The 21,556-nt window shown below is 38.7% G+C and overlaps 1 protein-coding gene across 4 annotated transcripts in view; it reads left to right on the top strand.

Annotated features, from left to right (window-relative positions):
• LOC124143683 (putative bifunctional UDP-N-acetylglucosamine transferase and deubiquitinase ALG13) overlaps positions 1–21,556 on the top strand; it is a 146,091-nt gene that overhangs the window by 111,485 nt on the left and 13,050 nt on the right. For all 4 annotated transcript variants that reach the window (XR_006862317.2, XM_046512726.2, XM_046512723.2 and 1 more), the window contains 3 exons: positions 10,316–10,419; positions 11,349–11,626; positions 12,809–12,849. Coding sequence is in view for 3 of the 4 variants with exons in the window: in XM_046512726.2 (XP_046368682.1) it covers positions 10,316–10,419; positions 11,349–11,626; positions 12,809–12,849 (423 nt within the window). In the remaining variant the exon portion in view is untranslated. The remainder of the gene's footprint in view (positions 1–10,315; positions 10,420–11,348; positions 11,627–12,808; positions 12,850–21,556) is intronic.

Here is a 21,556-nt window from a genome sequence, read left to right as displayed (position 1 = left end):
ATTTGTTGACATGGTATTTCCGGTGTTACGTTCTCACGGTAATGTCTTTCCATGGGGGAAAAACATCAAAACTCATTATTTCGTGTATAATGCGCACCCCCTTCTACACAGCTGTGTTTTTTTGGAAATAAATGCGCAGTATACTCAAGATAATACGGAATGCTTTGAATGGCGAAGCTGACACGGAAGTTTCGTCGTCTATCGACACGTTCGATGAACCAAAACCTGCAACTGGCACCGGTAAACTGTCAGATGATGTTACTGACACAATGTTCTAAAGCTTGTTTGTCTGAAAAACTCAAAAGCTTCAACAACACGTCAACAGTTGTTGTTCATGATTTAAAACTGATTATTCAAACTAATGGATTTTTTTTTTTTGTTATGCAGTTAAATTACAAGTCATTACTTTTGGCTCCTTACATTTTGTCTTGGCTCCTTGAAATTCTATTTGGCTCCTTGAAAAAATAATTTAGGAGCCAAGTGGCTCCTTTGAATTTTTTTTAACTTTGTGGCCTGATCACTCACAAACAGCATGCTTTAATACCAGTACCATGCTGTGCCCAGGGAGCCATATCGCCTGCCCTTCTGTATGTATATTCCCCAGGATTGTGTAGTGGCAAACTGTCGCCACAGATATATCACTGGCAATATTAAACTTAATGGTCTGTGTCGTTTGATGTTGATCAGCCTTTAAAAAAGTGAAACAAGTTTCAATGTCACTATCCTAATTGTCTGACGTCTTGAAGTGCAAGCTTTTGCCGACGTAGCAATTCCAAACTGTCCTGTTTTTAAATAGAATCCTAAGGAGTGAGTCATTAATCTAGTAATGCTTAACAACTCGTGGTTATAACTTTGCACAGCCTAATAAAAAGTTCATGTACTTTGATGCATGTCGTGAAGCAACACACATTTCAACGACCTAGCCAGAAAAAAGAGACCTTGATAATAACGAATAGCACATCTGTGACAGTTGGTTTGACTCAACATTGATGAGGACAACTAATAAACACGGCATGTCCATAGCTCAATAGTTTGTTGTAGTTCTGTCACCATGTCCTTGTAATCTGATGGGAGGGTCGATGCATCCCAGTGGATTGAACCAAACCAAATGGTGCAATGTGCATCTCCTGCGGCACAATGAGGCTACAATCCAAACAACTACTGTTGGAGATGATCATACACTCCACCATCTATTGAATTCTATGAAAGTTAATAAATCTGCAAAGTAAATAGTCTGTGTTTTATGTAGATTTATGGATAAATATTCTGTATTTTTATGAAGATTTAAGGATCACTGTTCTTCTTACATTTTGTAGGATGGAGGAAAATAGTATTTATTTTATTTTATTTTTAGCCAGAACTTACTCCGTTAATTTGTAGAAGAGATTAAAAAGAAGTTTCAATCAGTGTATTTGTTTTTGTGGACACCGATGAAACGACATTTTGCTCCCCTGAATAGAATGTTAATGCAAGTATATGTGATTGTGCGTTGTCAATGTGTCGGTGTATTTGGTTGGTGAATCCCAGAGTTTGTCTGATAAGGTTCCACGAGTTTCCCTAAAAAGGTCAAGTGCATGACCACAGTCACTTGATTTTGCTCAATGTGTAGTGGATAAAGTATGTGCCCGGAGAGTGGAAATTTGGTGGTTTGATCCCCGGCAGCATCAAACCAAATGTTTGAAAAAGTACTTGTTTTTACCCTGTCTGACGCTCAGCATAAGGGATAAAACAAGACTGGGCAGTTTTCAGTCAGTATGCTGTGTGGGGTACCCTTGTTAATTTTGGCATATCTCCCTGGGCTAGCACTATTAAACTGGCATTAGTCCGAACTAGTAAAAACATGCACATGTCATATAATATGATCTTGAATGAGAAATTCAAATGAAATTCATTTCACTTTACACACCTTTTTTCACTAAATAATGGCGACCCATGAAGATCCGGGGTAGAAGATCCATGCTTGCCTTGAAAGGCGACTATGCTTGTCGTAAAAGACGACTAACGGGATCGTGTGGTCAGGCTCGCTGACTTGGTTGATGCATGTCATCCATCCCAATTGTGTGGATCGATGCTCATGTCAATCACTGGATTGTCTCGATTATTTATAGACCGCCATCATATAGCGGGAATATTGCTGAGTGGGGCGTTAAACAACAAACCAAACCAAACAACAACAAAAACAACTTAATAATGGCTTAGTCCAGTCATTGATGTGACTTTGATGTTCGAAACCCTCTTCCCTCGCTTCCTTCATACATACAGTCCCTTCATACATACAGTCCCTCCATACATAGTCCCTTCATACATAGTCCCTTCATACATACAGTCCCTTCATACATACAGTCCCTTCATACATACAGTCCCTCCATACATACAGTTCCTCCAAACATGCAGTCCCTTCATACATAGTCCCTTCATACATACAGTCCCTCCATACATACAGTCCCTTCATACATAGTCCCTTCATACATACAGTCCCTTCATACATACAGTCCCTTCATACATACAGTCCCTCCATACATACAGTCCCTTCATACATAGTCCCTTCATACATACAGTCCCTCCATACATACAGTCCCTTCATACATAGTCCCTCCATACATACAGTCCCTTCATACATAGTCCCTCCATACATACAGTCCCTTCATACATTGTCCCTTCATACATACAGTCCCTTCATACATAGTCCCTTCATACATTGTCCCTTCATACATAGTCCCTTCATACATACAGTCCCTTCATACATTGTCCCTTCATACATACAGTCCCTTCATACATAGTCCCTTCATACATTGTCCCTTCATACATAGTCCCTTCATACATACAGTCCCTCCATACATACAGTCCCTTCATACATTGTCCCTTCATACATACAGTCCCTTCATACATAGTCCCTTCATACATTGTCCCTTCATACATAGTCCCTTCATACATACAGTCCCTTCATACATACAGTCCCTTCATATATACAGTCCCTTCATACAAACAGTCCCTTCATACATACAGTCCCTTCATACATACAGTCCCTTCATACATACAGTCCCTTCATACATAGTCCCTTCATATATAGTCCCTTCATACATACAGTCCCTTCATATATACAGTCCCTTCATACATACAGTCCCTTCATACATACAGTCCCTTCATACATACAGTCCCTTCATATATACAGTCCCTTCATACATACAGTCCCTTCATACATACAGTCCCTTCATATATACAGTCCCTTCATACATACAGTCCCTTCATACATACAGTCCCTTCATACATAGTCCCTTCATATATACAGTCCCTTCATACATACAGTCCCTTCATACATACAGTCCCTTCATACATACAGTCCCTTCATACATACAGTCCCTTCATACATAGTCCCTTCATACATACAGTCCCTTCATACATACAGTCCCTTCATACATACAGTCCCTTCATACATAGTCCCTTCATACATACAGTCCCTTCATACATACAGTCCCTTCATACATACAGTCCCTTCATACATACAGTCCCTTCATATATAGTCCCTTCATACATACAGTCCCTTCATACATACAGTCCCTTCATATATAGTCCCTTCATACATAGTCCCTTCATACATAGTCCCTTCATACATACAGTCCCTTCATACATAGTCCCTTCATACATACAGTCCCTTCATACATACAGTCCCTTCATACATACAGTCCCTTCATACGTAGTCCCTTCATACATACAGTCCCTTCATACATAGTCCCTTCATACATACAGTCCCTTCATATATAGTCCCTTCATATATAGTCCCTTCATACATAGTCCCTTCATACATACAGTCCCTTCATATTACAGTCCCTTCATACATACAGTCCCTTCATACATACATAGTGTATCCAGGGTAGAATAGGTCTTCAGCAACCCATGCTTGGTTGGAGCATGTCATCGTTTGCCAATTGCGTGGTTTGATGCTCATGATATCAATCACTTGAATGTCTGGTCCAGACTAGATTATTTACAGACTGCCATCATAGCTGGACTTCTGCTGAGTGCAGCATTAAACAACAAAATAATCCAATATAAAAAAAAACATACATTGTGCAAGTTTTTATCCCCCGCCGTCCGTCCCACAGAGGGTACTAAGCTTGTGAAATCAACTCCTACAGTTTCCAGAGAATATCCCTGAAACTCTACACACAAGATGTCGACATGTTGATGATACGCATATCGCAGTCCTGTTTCATTTCGAGTAATTTTGACAGAGTTACTGCCCCTGTTTTATGGAGCTTCATTTGACTCGTTAAAAACATTCATGCGGCAGATGTTGTGCTCTCAGAGCACTCTTGTCATAGAGATGTTAATGGTTTTGTAGTTTTGACTCATGTAAGGCGCCACAATTCACTGTGCAGAGTTGCATCCCTTGGGCATGCCAGTAACCTATGATTGTGGGTTTGTATCCAGGTCTCCCCCGATTATGTTTCTAGGTTTGTCAGCACCATACCCGTGATCATGTGTTTTACCAATGTGGTAAACCTCGGACCCGAGACCTGAAGATGACACGCTGTGATATAACTGGAATACTGTTCAAAACGGCGTTAGGAATCCAACTCACTCACTTCCACTCCGAAAATATAGGCGCTTATGAAGGCGACTACAGTAATGTATGTTAAAATATTGTTTTATCTCTCCGTAAAACACTATGCTTTAGCAGGTATTCACAATAAAACCTTATGGTAATCTTGGTTTGAATACAATAAGATTTGATATTTTTTATAGAACGAATAATGTCGCAGATTTATAGCAGGATTATTTTTGAAAATTTGCATTGAATTAAAAATATGGTGTAGTTAGTTTTTCACAAAACTAACCAGTATATTGATTACTTTTGTACATAATTGAATGCATAAATATTCAGAATAAAAAACCCATTTTATTTCAATTTACACGTGAGACTGAACATAAAGATTTATTATAATTTTGAAAAAAGTGATAAGACCTCACCCATGATATCACAGCATGTACACGCCAACTGGTGCTGTTCCGAGATTGTATCGACTGTGTTTTGACAGGTGTCAGGGATCAATAGACTTTTCAATCAATGAGTTATTTATGTAAATATATTGACACTGGGTGGGAGGAGTCAGTTGATCATCACTCTGTAATGGCCTACTCAATACTTCACGTGGCAGCCAGGTGATAAATGGAGTACCATCATATCCAGAACTCTGAGATGACACGTTCCAACCGCTGACACTGCTGCTCTGACACTGCAGGTAGGAGATACACTAATGCTTAGTCTCTGAAATTATATCATTTGGATAGAATCAAATAACTCCATTTAACTTGAAAAGCAGCCCCAGTGAGATGGGAGATCCTGAACCTGAGGAAAATCTAGACTTGCTTCATTTAGACATTTGCATTACAGAAAGGGCTGGGCGGAATGGAAAATATGGTTCAGACTAGAGCTTAGTATGACGAGTGTGATGTTTGCATCGTGCAGCATGCTCCAGATAGTTTCAGCCATTGAGTACTCACAAATTTTCATCCATGTTGAGTGTTGATGGTGTTCTTTGGTTGTTGATAGATCTTTGGTTGTTGATAGATCTTTGGTTGTTGATAGTTCTTTGGGTGTTGATAGTTCTATGGGTGTTGATAGTTCTGTGGGTGCTAATAGTTCTTTGGGTGCTAATAGTTCTTTGGGTGTTGATAGTTCTTTGGGTGTTGATAAATCTTTGGGTGTTGATAGCTTTGGGTGTTGATAGTTCTTTGGGTGATGATAGTTCTTTGGGTGTTGATAGTTCTTTGGGTGTTGATAGTTCTTTGGGTGTTGATAGCTTTGGGTGTTGATAGTTCTTTGGGTGATGATAGTTCTTTGGGTGTTGATAGTTCTTTGGGTGTTGATAGTTCTTTGGGTGCTGATAGTTCTTTGGGTGTTGATAGTTCTTTGGTAGTTGATAGCTTTTGGTGCTGATAGTGTTCTTTGGGTGTTGATAGTTCTTTGGGTGTTGATAGTTCTGTGGGTGTTGGTAGCTTTGGGTGTTTGTGTTCTGTGGGTGTTGATAGTGTTCTGTGGGTGTTGATGGTGTTCTGTGGGTGTTGATGGTGTTCTGTGGGTGTTGATAGTAATTTTTTTGGGGTGTTGATAGTGTTCTGTGGGTGTTGATAGTGTTCTGTGGGTGTTGATAGTGTTTTTTGGGTGTTGGGTAGTGTTTTTTGGGTGTTGATAGTGTTCTGTGGGTGTTGATAGTGGGTTTTTTTGGTGTTGGTAGTGTTTTTTGGGTGTTGATAGTGTTCTGTGGTTGTTGATAGTGTTCTGTGGGTGTTGATAGTGTTCTGTGTGTGTTGATAGTGTTTTTGGGGTGTTGGTAGTGTTTTTTGGGTGTTGATAGTGTTTTTTGGGTGTTGATAGTGTTTTTTGGGTGTTGGTAGTGTTTTTTGGGTGTTGATAGTGTTCTGTGTGTGTTGATAGTGGGTTTGTTTGGTGTTGGTAGTGTTTTTTGGGTGTTCATAGTGTTCAGTGGGTATTCAAGTTTTTCTCTTTTGGGACCATTCTATTAGTATTTTTCACCAATGAGTAGAATTTTAAAAAGAGAAATTCTGCTTAAAATGCTGTCACAGTGTCTAACATGTTGCATAAGCATGCAGTGACAAGCTTGCATTATTCATTCCAGTAGAGTTCATGTGTGTGATGCTTCTGAGTATGTGTTTGTACAGAAATACAGGTACGCAAGTTAGAAAGCATACATTGGGTAACTCTCACTGTTAACCTATTGGTGTGTTAAGTTTTCTCATGCATATTTGTAGCCAAGCAACTCAATGTTTTGGGGGTGTAGTTGTGTATTTACGCAGATAGAGCTCTGGTGAAGGAAATGTGATCTTAATTAATGTAAATTGTAAATAATATGGCTTGTTACTGAATAATGAAAAAATTCTTAATCTTTATGTATAGTTTCACTATTGGTATTTAAAACTGTCATATTTTTCACCCCCGCTACTGGTTTGTAAATGAAACTTATTTACTTTATTTATATACTATTTCAGAATTAAAAAGTTTGATGTCAATTGTTTTCTTTTAACCTTCACTGTTGGGCTTTAAAACTGAAATGTAATAGAATACTAAATTATTTAATTAATTTTTACACTAGGATTTCAGTATTCAAAGTTGTCAAATAATTTCTATTAAGCTTGTCGTATAAAGAGGCGACTTACAGGGTCGGGTGGTCAGGCTTGCTGACTTGATTGATGCATGTCATCAATCCCAATTGAGTGGATTGATGCTCATGATGTCAATCACTGGATTGTCTGGTCCAGAGATGTTTGAGTAGTTGCAGTTGATAACATTGTTTCTCTTGTCTGTGACCACAATTGCTGCTTTTCACAGTAAAACAAAATATCTCAATTATCTGATCATATACAACTCGGAAACACCATTTCATTTTTATATTTCATGATCACGTGTATTAATATGATCATAGTTTCTCCTCAAATACACATTTAATTTAAAATAATCTGATAACTTTCAATATTGAAATTATAGTGTAAAAATAATTATTTAGATATTATTACATTTCAGTTTTAAACGGCAACAGTGGATCACATCAAAGTTAAGAATACTGAATTTAAGTATATGAATATTATTTGTAATTAAGTACTTTTATGCATTTCAGTTTTAAACTGCAACGGAGGGGTTAGACTTTACAATTGAAATTTTTAGAATACTTTATGTTTCTACATTATTTCAGTAATTAGTTTTTCACTTTTCAGTAACAAACCAGTCGTGGGGGGTAAAAATATGATTGACACAGTTTTTAATACCGGTACTGAAACAATACACAAACATGATTAAGTATTTAAAAATACTCATGTAGAACTGGTATCTTCATTTCAAGTTTGTTGTTGAAGGTGATATTATTTAAATATTATCCAACCTTTCTGTTATACTGATTCCTTATGTGCAGTGTTATTGAGCCAAGCAATTAAGGTTAGTCATCAAAGTGTGTAACAAGCTACAGATTTATGTATGTGCACACATCAAATACATCTAATCTCTATATTACCTGTGTGAGATAAGAGTTATGTCTTTCTAATCTTTTGTTAAGCAGAGGAACTTTTGATTAGGCTGTGGACTGTTTGATTGCAATCCAAGATGGTGCCCCTGCTCTGTGTGTATATCGCCCTCTAGGGAAGGAATCTGCCTTGTAGCCCACAGCTGTTGGTTCTTAATCTAACAGTCCCCGGTTTATGTTGGCCTTTTTGTCTTCTCATCCTTCATTGTTGGGACAATGGCTGCGAAATTCAAACTGACAAATGCTCTTACGTTCAATAAAATAATAAACCAATACTTGATAGTAGATCTTCAGTTCAATAGTGAATGTATTGTTTTGATATGTTAAAAGAATATTGTCTTTTATTTCATAGAATCTTTTTATTTTGCATAAATTAATCAAGGGATTATATTGTAGTGTTTTGTTTCATCGGAGTTCAGCTCCTTCCTTAATTGTGTAAAGGGGGCACGGGTGGCCCAGTCGTCTAAGGCGCCGCGATTCGCTGTGCAGAGTTGCGTCCCTTGGGCACGCCAGAAACCTATGATTGTGGGTTCGAATCCCGGTTCGCCCCGATTATGTTTCTAGGTTTGTCAGCACCATACCCGTGCTCGTGGGTTTCAACGAAGTGGTAAACGTCGGAGACCTGCATCACTTCGGGCTTTCCTCCCACATTAAGCTGACATGCCGCGATATAACTGGAATACTGTTAAAAGCGGCGTTAAACCAAACTCACTCACTCACTCACTCACTCACTCACTCACTCACTCACTCACTCACTCACTCACTCACTCACTCACTCACTCACTCACTCACTCACTCACTTAATTGTGTAACAACTGAAAAAAGGTCTCATCCAAGCTTGCCAATTAATTGTTCCAGCTGGCTTAAATATGACGAAAAAGAACAAGATATACTTTGGTAATTTTTTCGACGAAATTAGACAATAGTTATGTATATGATAAAGTGGCATGGATATCCCAGTCGTCTAAGGTACCACAATTTGCTGTGCTGTCGCGTCTTTTGGGCACGCCACAAACCGATGGTCATTGCTTCGAATTCCGGTTTTCCCTGATTATGGCTTTCCTTGTGGGATTCACCAAAGTAGCATCACATTGTGGGATTCCTTCCACTGTAAACTGACACATCGTGATATAACTGGATTACTTATCAAAGAGGTCTTAGAAAAAAACCACTCAACTGTATTTGATCATGTCGTATAACGCAAGCTTACAGCTGAGAGATAGAAGAAAGGCCATGCTATTTAGTCACTTTTATATTTGATCATGTGGTATGACCCAAACTTGCAGTTGAAAGAGTAAAGACTGTAGTTTTCAGTCATTCTGATGTACAATAACTTTCATAGCAATATTTGAACGTTTTTGTTTCGTCATTATTTTAATTATTTGATTGTGCTGCATGTTGGCCATGCATGGAAATTGCCTCATATCAACCTCGACATCTTGTAACTATGTCTGTCTTTCCCCCTCAGAGGGAGGGGAGACATTGTTTTTGGCTCAGTATCGTTGGCATTGGCGTCCAATCCTATTCCGAGCCATAGCGTGAAAACTGTACAGTGATTTTCAATGAAACTTGACATATATATATCATCAGCTTAACTGGTGCCTTTTGCTATTTAATAAATGTTCCTAATTGTATTTTTTTATGTTTCCATGGAAACAACATTGGCTGTCTCAAATGAGGTTAGGGTTCATTTCTGAACCATATCCTGAAAGCCGTTAAACACATTTCACTGAAATTTGGGATGACATTGCTCACCAGCTTTACTGGTGCCTTTTGCTATTTTGAAATATTGCCTCAGCTCTGCAGTTAATGAATGTTACTTCATGAAACCATTATCTTTCTAGGCTATAATTTGCTATTATTATTTTTCAGATTTGCAAACACATTTACAGTAACAACTTAACTAATGTATCCAAAAATGGAGGGGAGAGACATACTTTTGAGTAAAATCACACAGTTTATATTCCTTACTTCTTGACACAATCACTCAGAAAATGTGTAAAACTAGAAAATATTTTTGTGTGTTCCAAGAACTTCATGAATTCAGTATGTATTGTCAAAGCACTTATAAATATGACAAAAAGGTGTTTGTTGCAAATCATGTCCCCACAAAATGCCCAGAACGTCCCAACACTGTTGCCCACGTTGAGAACAGGACCATTAACAGTATGTGGCCCTATGGGTATTAGCCCCCTGTGTGGTGGAAACCGTTTTACGAGCCTGTTTAATAGCTGTATTGTGTGTGTGGGTATATAGTGGTCACTGTGGTGCTGTTTCAGTGTCTGATGCCAGTTACTTCCGTGGACGTAGCCTCACAACACTACCACATCTCGCCCAGCAGATCCCCACTCACACGCTCTGTCTGGACACCCAACAATAACAGGTAGGCAACTCTTCCCTGCATTGTAAGTTTGGATGTTAATTCTTGAAACAATGGTTGTAGACTTTAACTTTAAGGGGTTTGTTGTATCTTTTTTTATGTTTGGAACATTAAATGTGGGTTTAATATTTTAAAAGTTGTAATCAATTCAGTATTGCTGTCTAATGTAACATATGTTGCATGTCACTGTGATGTAGCTGTTGTACTGTGGATTGAGGATCAGTGAAGATCTGGGGTAAAATAGGTCTTCAGCAACCCATGCTTGCCGTAAAAGGCAACTATGCTTGTAGTAAGAGGCGACTGACAGGATCCGGTTGTCAGGCTTGCTGACTTGGTTGATGCATGTCATCGTATCCCAACTGCTTGGATCGATGATCATGATGTTAATCACTTGATTGTCTGGTCCAGACTCCATTATTTACAGACCGATGTCATATAACTGGAATATTGCTGAGTGGGGCATTAAACAACAAACAAACAAAACAAAACTGCTGTTTGAGGTGACATGCTACGTTTATAACGAACACGCTTATAACGAACCGACGGATATAATGAATTGTTACTTGGTCCCCTCCATTTGTTGTTTGTAAGCTGTATATATGCTTATAACGAACTAGGGCGGTCGGGTAGCCTAGTGGTTAAAGCGTTCGCTCGTCACGCTGAAGACCCGGGTTCGATTCCCGACAGGGGTACAATGTGTGAAGCCCATTTTCTGGTGTCCCCCGCCGTGATATTGCTGGAAAATTGCTAAAAGCGGCATAAAACCATACTCACTCACTCACTCACTATAACGAACTATGGTTATAAAACAAACTAAAATTAGTGGTCCTGTTGTGTTCATTATAAGCATAGTTTACTGTAAATTGCAAACTAGTTCTGTAGTAATGCTGACATCTTGTGTTATCCTCTTGCTAATAACACTGTTTTTGTAGCTGCCGCCCCCTTGACATTGGGCAGAGAATGCCGATACCTCAAGCACCTGTTCCTGAGAGTTCAGAGCCCCTGGAGAACGGCGGTGGTGGTCATTACTGCACAGTGCCTGTGTCGTCAGCCTCGTCCAGCACCAGCTCCCAGGCCCCCCTGCCTATGACACAACCCCCTGTGTATCTAGTGCCTGTAGTCAACGTACCCTATGCTTCATCCATTGGTCAGGTGAACTTCAGTTGGGGACCATCTCAAGATCCATATGGCAAAGATTTGCCCCTGTCAGGTACATGTTTGAGTTGTAGAAGTCATGTCTGATGAGGTATTCTAAAGCAGGAATTCTGCAGCTGATCTCAAGTTGAAATTACTGGAACAATAATTAACTATGTTTTTAGAGTGCTATCTAAAGTGAGTCATCAGACATTTGGGGAAAATTGTAATCTCTAGGAGTAAGTGGTTTAATGCCGCTTTTAGCTATATTCCTGCAATACCACAGTGGGGGACACCACAAGTAGGCTTCAAACATTGCTCCCATGTGTTGAATTGAACCTGTTTCCTTGACGTGACGAGCAAACGCTTCAACCATAGACCCTCTCTGGAAAGAAGAGTAATGAGATTGGCCCAGTAGACCAGGTTGCAGGACATGCCTGTGCAGTGTTGACTACTGTTAGTTGTCCGAATCAGCTTGTCTTGGGTTCAGGTCGAAGGTTTGCCCAATTTATGATCCTGAGTCTGTCCGTGCCTCACTCGTGATGGTGGGTTTCACCAAAGTGGTGAATGGCTGCTTTGAACATTATTGGTTGATATCTAGATCCTGCATCACTTTGGGTTTTCTTCCTATATGAAGCTGCCATGCTGTGATATAACTGAAATACTGTCCAGAGAGGGGATAAATAACACTCACTCACTTATTCCAGTGTACATGCGACAGCCATGGATTGATTGATGCACATCAGGCATGGAGGTCAGCTGCTTGATTTAGTGTTGTGTAAATAGTTATGTCCATACCTGCCCAGAATAACGACTGACAGTTGACATGGCTGCACTGTTTTGTTTGTACAACTAGTGTGTGGCTAGTTCTTTGTTTTCATTGCCTACAACACCCGTGAAGGTCCAGGGTAGAATAGGTTTTCAGCCAGCCATACTTACCGTAAAAGCGGCGTAAAACCAGCTCACTCACTCACTCACTCACTCACTCAGAACAATAACAACCTGTTAAATTGATGTGGACATGGGCAACTATTAAAGTGTTTACGTCTGAAAATAAGTCCTTGCCTTTAGCTAATATCCTGGGATACACTCAGCACTCATTCATGTATTATTACTTTGATATCTTTCATCAAAGTTTTTGATTCGTTGCCAAGGTAACCAAAGTTATTAGTATTCCTGGGGCAAGTCGTCGGCAAGCTGCTATCAGTATGGGAATCATCAGGAGAGAGAGTGTAGCAGTCATTGTCTTCTGTTTCAGATATGAACACACTGCGATACTTCTTCAACCTTGGTAATGAGGTCAGTCAAATTTATTTACTCATTTTTGTCATGCATTCAAGTTGTTTACCATATTTCAAATATATTACTCAACTTTTGGTGGGATATTTTGAGTGTCCAGAGGGTGTCTGAGTAGGACTGAAGCTGGGATATGTTGTTACACTAATAGTATTCAATATTACCGTTACAAGTTGAATAAACATAAGTACAAATTCCCATTAACTGTTGTCCTGAGGGGTCTGGTATATTCCATACTGTTAAAAAAAATAATTTCTGCAGCCATCATTATTTTGGCTTATTTACCTGTGAACAGTTTGGTTGACCTGAGCAGACGATTCAGCAGGTATGTTTCAGTGCTAGTTTATTGGAATTACTTTTGAATTTGAATGCTAAAAGTTTACAGGAACTACTCTCATTTATACAGTGTGTACATCACGTTGGCTTTTATGTTTATGCCTCCTTAAGGCAACACATATTGAAGTTAATTCTTCCTCAGAGCTACAGATAAGCTGCCTATTTGCGTAAAATATCTCCCAAAACTATTCAAAACCCAAATAACTTTCAATTAACTTGTGTGCAGAAACGCATGCATTTAATAAAAAACTCAGTTGTTTGAAAACAGTACGCGTAAACAGCCAATGAAGCTTTTTCAGCATGCGTACAACGGAGCTAATTTCCAAAACACAATAACGAGCTAATTTACTTTCTGAGTCAAGCCTATATTTAGAACCCTTATATACATCTAAAACATTATTTCATTTTTTGAAAATCTCAAAATGCTTATACTCATTTTGGGAAAACCCAATAGTGATGAATAGATGAGTGAAAAAATATTGGTTACCCAATGAAAAATGTGATAACCCTATTAGAATAGAAACCTTGGAATAAAAACTCAATTGTTTGAAAAGTTGTCTGGAGCTCTGTTCATTAAAACATTCCTGAAATATAGTAGATATCTTGACGAGAACAAACTTAACGTGACAACTTCAGATGGATTTGTCTTGTCATTATGAACACAAAAAATGGTTTTCATTTGAACATTAATATGATTACCACAGGTATATGGTGCATTACAATTAACATAATGTTTTAGCACATACTTGCTTAGAATTTCTGTTGACAACATTGAACTAAAATAGTGAAGTATTAAGACTACAGCTCTTTAGAGTGTCAAGTGAATTGGTTAACAAAAGAAAACCTTTGACTGAAGCCAATATATTGGTGTCCCTGCAATTTTATGTTTAGAAAATGGCTCCTAATGGCATAAAACTGTACTCGCTGGAGTACCTGAAGTGTGCTGTCGTGCCAGTAATGGTGCTCTCCCATGGACAATACAAATAGAAACAACATGGAAACAGCTTGAGAGTAGTTTTACAAAGACGTACCGATGGATGGGAGGTCTGGCACCTTGGTGGGAAGATCATGATAAAGGGGGCTTATTCCTTTCCAGGCGGTTCTGTAGCAATAAATGAGTGTGAGGCATTATGGGAAGATGATGGAGAAAAGACGTGTCGTGTAGTATTAACTTTTCCCAATCCATCTACATTAGTATATCACATAGCCTTATTTAAGCGTTTTCCATTGTATTTGAAACTACTTGATATTGTTCGATTGACTGAGTCTATTCTGTGCCTGGTTTCACTCCCTGTCTCCTGGCTGGAACGATCTATTGTTGAAGGGATTTGTTTAGGGTTGGCAAGATCACTCATGTATGCGTGTCTGCTAGTATGTGGTGGTGTATGTATGTGATTTGTTTTCAAATTGACTTGTTTTATTTTATGGATGAGTGTTTGGTGGAGATACTGGAAGGTCCACCATTTCCCATATTGTTTTTATGGAGGGTCAGGTGGTTTTAGCTAAATTGGTCTCCTATTTGATGCATGGTCCACGAAGAAGACAAGCACTGCTGCGGCCATTGTTTTGATGGATGGTCAGGTTTGTCTTCTGTTGAGTTTTTGTAAATTAGATTGTTCTTCAGTAGTTCATATGTGATTTTTGTTTAAGACTAGCATGGCAACAAATGCTGTAGTCTGGATATTTTTGTTTTGCTGAATTGTTGTTTTACAAACAGCCTGAAAGATTTTATCATATCATGTACAGAGTAGCAATTATATTGTATTTGCAATTTTCTGTTTTCTCCTACATGTTAAACATCAGCAATAAAGTTAAATTAGAAATAAATATAATTCTTTGCAAGTTGATCCATTTTTGCAGAAACTAAACTGTATTAGTCGTTCAGCAAGGTAAGGAAGAGAATATGTGGATGTCAACTTCTTTATTATGAGGAACACAGCGTTTCGGAGTATATGCTTACTCCTTCATCATTCACCTGACGAAGGAGTAAGCATATACTCCGAAACATTGTGTTCCTCATAATAAAGAAGTTGACATCCATATATTCTCTTCCTTATGTGCATCACTTCTAAATACCTTTCAAAGACCTGGTTCAACTAGGTGTTGTAACTGTAGATACAATGCAGTTGTAGACAATAGCCTCAGAGTTTGAGCACATGACTTTGAAATAGGAAAGTGCAGGAGAGTAATTGTGACATTTCTGTCAGAATTTCAGAAAAATTCTGTAACCTATGATTGTGGGTTTTAATCCTAGCATTGCCCTGATTATTTCTAGGTTTGTCAGCACCGTACCCATTCCAGAAGATTTGACCCAAGTTTTATGCTTTTAAGACCTGCATCACTTCAGGCTTTCCTCCCACGTCAAACTGACAAATTGTGATTTTACAGGAATACCATACAAAACAACAATAAACCCAAATAACTTGTTCACTATAAGTCCTGAGTTCATTTTTCGCATTGGTATGATTTGCGAACTTTTCCCTCCATCTCACTGAGTCCTCTGGGCCCCATGATAGTCAAATGAAAAAATTGGTGTTCTTTAATGTCTTTTCAGTAGAATAGAAGAACCAATGACTTATGAGGAATTAAATGTATGTGGAAATGGTGGGAAATTGGATTTGCCGTATATATATATGATATGATATGCACCCTGTTCCAATATGTGCCCCCTGACTAACTCCTGACCAATCTCTAGTAATCTACAAGACCCGTGAAGATCCGGGGTAGAATAGTTCTTCAGCAACCCATGCTTTTTGTACGAGGCGACTAACAAGATCGGGGGGTCAGGCTCGCTGACTTGGTTGATGCATATCATCGATCCCAATCGCGTGGATCGATGCTCATGTCAATCACTGGATTGTCTGGTCCCGACTATTTACAGACTGCCGTCATATAGCTTGAATATTGCTGAGTGCGGCGTTAAACAACAAAGAAAGTAATCTACAAAAGCACCCCCTTCAAGGACTGAAAATTCACATGTTTTCTTGTTTTATCGAAAGCAGAAGTGGAAAAGGGGTATGTGATTGTGTAGTAACTATTTTTAAAATATTGTTTAGTTTTAACTTTTGTTGAAACTTAGTTTGTTCATTACTGCTAGTTTTTTTGGGGGGAAACATGTAACTCGTGTATGGATTTAATAATTGCCTTCCTTTTGTCAATTTTGTAAGCACACACATCACCTATGGTAAATACATTGTAGCAGGTTTGTGCATCCTGATGCAAGCTCCGCTGATGTAGTACATGTGATACTGCTTATGGGGAATCTGACACAATGTATTATTGTGGTTATGTTTTTGGTGACTGCCTCTGTGGTCTAGTGGTAGAGCATCTGCCCGGAGAGCAGATGGTCAAGGGTTGCTATCCCTGTCTGCATCATACCAAAAGATGTTAAAAGATGGTACTTGTTGTTGCCCTGCCCGGTGCTCGGCATTAAGGTGCTAAAACAAGGACATGTCGGATCGGAGTCGGTGTACCGGGTCTGAGTGAGGTATTCATGTTAAAATGCGGCATGGTATCTTATTGGCCTTGTGCTATAAAATCAGACAAGCAGACACACACCACACCACACCACACCACACCACACCACATGCGTACGTCGCTATGTAAGCGCAATAACCTTGACCACAACGTTAAATCCCATTTCACCTCCCCGACATTCGGACTATGTCATTATATCTCATTCTGTCATTGTAACATGTACAGTATGACATATTATTTAAACTGACCAATCAGCTTTAAGGTGTTTTTCACTCCATCTTTTAGAGCCTTATGTTTAATATTATTGATTTTAGTGCTATGGAAGAGAACAAGAACTGTTTTGCAGAAATATATGACAGATCTGTTGGTCTTGATTTATTGTTCACACATCTGTGACAGGGAATGCCTTCAAGTGCAAGCTGTAGTAGTCCTTGTTATGTTGCAAGTTCATCGATTAAATCAGCTGGTGAGAGTTGTTCATACCTTTTAAAAAATTAGAATGAGGTCCAATTAAAAATAAGTTTGTGAAGTTAAAATTACTTGACATGAAGTTATGTCCATTGATTAGTTTAGTGGAACAGCTCCACAATATGCTGCGACTGACAGTATAATATGTTTGGTATTTACTGTTACTCACATCATTATTTACTTTCGAGAAGGACTTGTTCTCTTCATAAGAAGACTGGTATTGCCAGAGACTTTGCATTTGGTCTATTATTGTTTATAAAAACAATCGTTTGGTACTTTGTGTGAAGCTTGTTTCTGGTGTACACCCCAAGAACTCACATATTGGAGTGAACTTCTTTCAGAGGCATTTAGAAGTTGGTGTGATGAAGTAAGACGAGTTCTATGGATGAACAACTTCTTTCAATTCAACTTCAATTAGTGAACTCATTGTAATAAAGAAGTTGTTCATCCATAGAACTTGTCTTACTTTATTGGACTGAAGCTAGGCATTGTCACCTCACGATCACTATCTTTGAAAACTGTCTTTCCTCTTTAACACATCTAACAGTTTTAGGTTATAATGCACCTCCTGAAGGATCCCAAACATGGCCTAAAATGATTAATATAATTTTCGGATTGGTGACTATGCCCTCCTAGACCTCCATGCGGTCTCTGCACTGGACCTAACCGGTCCCTATGACCCCAAGGCAAAATGTCACTCACTGAAATGTTGGCAGCCAGGAAGATGCTGAAATACACCATGCAGAGTTACCTCCCTTAGTCATGCAAGTATTACCGAACATGACGGTAGATAACCCGATCTCATAGTTAGGCTGAAGTATTAACTTCGTCCTTGAAATCTGTATCAAAATGTTATGTGCAGTACGTAAGCGGACCACCAACCTAAAACCTAAAATGATCTGTCCCCAGAAATAGAATGTCAACAATTCGTATTGAATTACGCAAGTTAACCTTGTCGTTACAGTATGACGTGATAGTAAGTCTTCATTGTATATCTGGACTTATGTTTGTAATCTATTTTATTAATTTTATTCAAAATTTCATTCAGTAATGTTTACGTTAATTTCAGCGAATCTTTTGTCCCTCCGAGACCTAAAAATGTAAAACATGAACTCGGGAAAGCCCTCAAGCTTTTCCCTCTTGCACGGTTTAACATTATAAACCAAAGCCCTCGGAGGCATGTTTTATCCTATACTTAAAATACAGGCAATGTTTCTGACCGAAGTGTAAACAGGTTTTCTTCAGGTTTGTTCTTGAATGTTATCGTATTGTCTACATTTGTAGAAATAACACCATCTCAACCATAAGGTTCAGACTGATATACCAGATAATCCAATTAAATCCCCATCTGTTGTGGTGATACAGTTTGATTGCTTCGCATGGGGTAAGCTCCCTGCAGTGTGAGTGTGTGAGGAGCTCCCAGCTGCTGCACATGGTCAATATGGCAACAGCAGTGTTTCAGTGGAGAAACTGGCATATAGATGCGAGAACTAGACTCTGCATTGCATTGTGGCACGTGTGTTACAACAGACAGATTTAAATCTGGTAGTATGGGTAAGACGGATAACTGTAACCAATCAGTCAATGGTTAGATTCCTCGTCCCGGTAACAGCGGCATGAATAGTTTCAAGGTAAGAATTTGTCCTGTTTATATGTTTTGACTGAAGAAAGTTTCTTGGTATTGTGGTAGTAATCTCAGCCTTGTCTTTTAGAGGGATGTGTTTGTTGTATGGTAAACATTGTATACGGTTTTTGAAATAGTTGCCTGCCCACTAGTCAAATGCAAGTGGCTTTTTATTTGGGCTAGTAGCATATCCGTAACGCTGGCCTCACTGTTTAGTTAAAAATTCAAATCTACCTTTTTATTCCTACGAATCATCATCAGTTGAGACGTTATTTCATGTGAAAGTCTGTTGTGATTTTGTTTTCATATCATAGTTTATTTGAAAGCCACGCAAAGTAGTAAACATGGCTTTTGTGACTTGCGGCATATTCTTGAAGCGTGGCATACTCGTATGTCGTAGTAGGAGTTTCAGGAACATATGCTTGCAAGTGTAGGGCTAGTCAAATATGATGAGGGCTTCAAAAGAATTTAACAAGCCCTCCTTGCAAGTTAAGTTTGAAAACTACACTGATTAGATATGGTTGTATTTGTTTTACCTGTTAATGTGAGAAGCATTTGTCTTCAATAAGCTGTTCATGAATTCATTTGTGCAACCAGTCCAAACAGTAGATGTGTCCTTTTTATTACGTTTTAGTGATCTGAAAAATATGATTGTCTTGCTTGAAATAATGCTTTCACTTCTGACACTATGACACAGAGAAAGATCAGTAAGATCACTCACCTATCAAGTTAGGTCACTAAGACTGACATGTTATTTGACAAGAAAATACAGGTTTCAGTCATCGAAATATTTGAATTGTAACAATTTCTTTTTGTGGATGATAAAAGAAATATGTCTATGCTCTTTGAAGTAAGTTTCATCTTTTGATATGTTTGGTTTGATGGCATTTGCATTATACTCAGTTTGGTTATTTTCCATCTGGTAATATCCTGTTTGCCCTCTAAGCACGACACCTGTCCATCACACAAGCATCTGTGAGCCAAGAGGCAAAAGAAGGGTGCTAAAACATTGGCAGTAACTTTCAAAACCCAAATTTACTATTACAGTAAACTATGTTTATAACAAACACGCTTATAATGAACTGACAGATATTACGAACTGTTTTGTTTCTGGCAATTTGCTGTATATATGCTCTATATATGCTTTTAACGAACTAGGGTTATAGCGAAGTAGAATTAGTGCTCCCTTTGAGTTCATTATAACCGGACCCGTGAAGATTCCGGGGTAGAATAGGTCTTCAGCTTCAACCCATGCTTGCCGTAAAAGGCGACTGTGCTTGTTGTATAAGGCGACTAACGGGGTCGGGTGGTCAGGCTCGCTGACTTGGTTGATGCATGTCATCGATCCCAATTGCGTGGATCGATGCTCATGATATTATTCACTGGATTGTCTGGTCCAGACTCGATTATTTACAGACCACTGTCATATAGCTGGAATATTGCTGAGTGTGGCGTTAAACAACAAACCAACCAACCAATCATTATAACCGTAGTTTACTGTATTCAGTTTCATTGCCAACATACTCAGACGAGTGTGTTCAATAATAAATTGAAAAAAAGAAAGAGATATCTTTATTACGGTAAGACAATCAGGATAAATAGATGTAAAGTATCTAACTTGATCGACAGGTGTGTTCAAGTTGAGGTAGCGTAATGTATTTAATTAATTTAAAAGTGATAGTGTTTGCAATTTGTGCATGTGAGCTTGCATATTGATCTGTAGAGGCTTGTGTTGGGCGAGCTATTGATCAGTTGGCAGATGTTTGTGGTGTACATATACATTCTCCATCTCCGTCGGACTATTACCATACATATGACAATCCCAGTCTTGAGTTAAAATGTCATCAGATGCTGGGTGTTTCATTTGGGTTATATCATACTGAATACATGTTGTCTTTAATTTAGGTCCTCTTTCTGTCACTAGTTCCATCAGTGCAGTTTGTGTTGAGTTGTCTACCTTTGTGCGTCTTGTTTTGATTGGTGGAATGGGTGTGTTAACAGTTTGTTTATTCATAGGAAACAGCCAGGATTGAACAGTTTGTTCCCTCAAGTGTTTCATAAATATGTTTTTGTCAGAGGTTATATGAATGCTCAAAACCGTAAAGGAACACCTAATTCTTTCATATCATCCCCCGCCCAAACGAAGTAACTCAAAAACCGTTAAATACTCTCTTACAAAACTGTGCATGTCTACCAGGCACATACTGAACTGGTGTCTTTTGCTATTTAAGAATTATATTATCCCCCGCCACGAAGTGGAAGGGGGATATAGGAATGGGTGCCGTCCGTCCGTCACATTTCATTTCCGGAGCAGATCTTGAAAACCATACCATATTTCTTCACTAAACTTGGCACATAGATAGATCTAGTGGTAAACTGGTGCCTTTTGATAGTGTGGGATTTTTAAAAAAGGTATTTTTCGAGTTTCCATGGCAACGACTTTGATTTAGACTGAAAATGGCGGTAGTCCTCGTTTCTGGAGCAGATCTTGAAAACCGTACCATTTTTCTTCACCATATTTTGCACATTGATAGGTCTAGTGGTGAACTGGTGCCTTTGGATAGTTTTGGATTATTTTAAAAAGGTATTTTTTCGAGTTTCCATGGCAACGACTTTGATTTAGACTTAATGGAGGTAGTCCTCGTTTCCGGTGCAGATCTTGAAAAACGTACTATATTTCTTTACGAAAAGGCCCAGTGAACATAGTTCACAGGAGCTAATGCATTGCACACACCCGACATGTCATATTGGCGGGGATGTGAGTATTTCATGCTTGTTAATTTTTATTTTTTACGTTTCCATGGC

The sequence above is a fragment of the Haliotis rufescens genome, unplaced genomic scaffold (genome assembly GCF_023055435.1).
Source record: "Haliotis rufescens isolate VD_foot unplaced genomic scaffold, xgHalRufe1.0.p SCAF_7, whole genome shotgun sequence".
In the NCBI taxonomy this organism is placed as follows: domain Eukaryota; kingdom Metazoa; phylum Mollusca; class Gastropoda; order Lepetellida; family Haliotidae; genus Haliotis; species Haliotis rufescens.
Note: the sequence above shows the minus strand (reverse complement) of the source record. Positions and strands in the feature narration are given on the sequence as shown.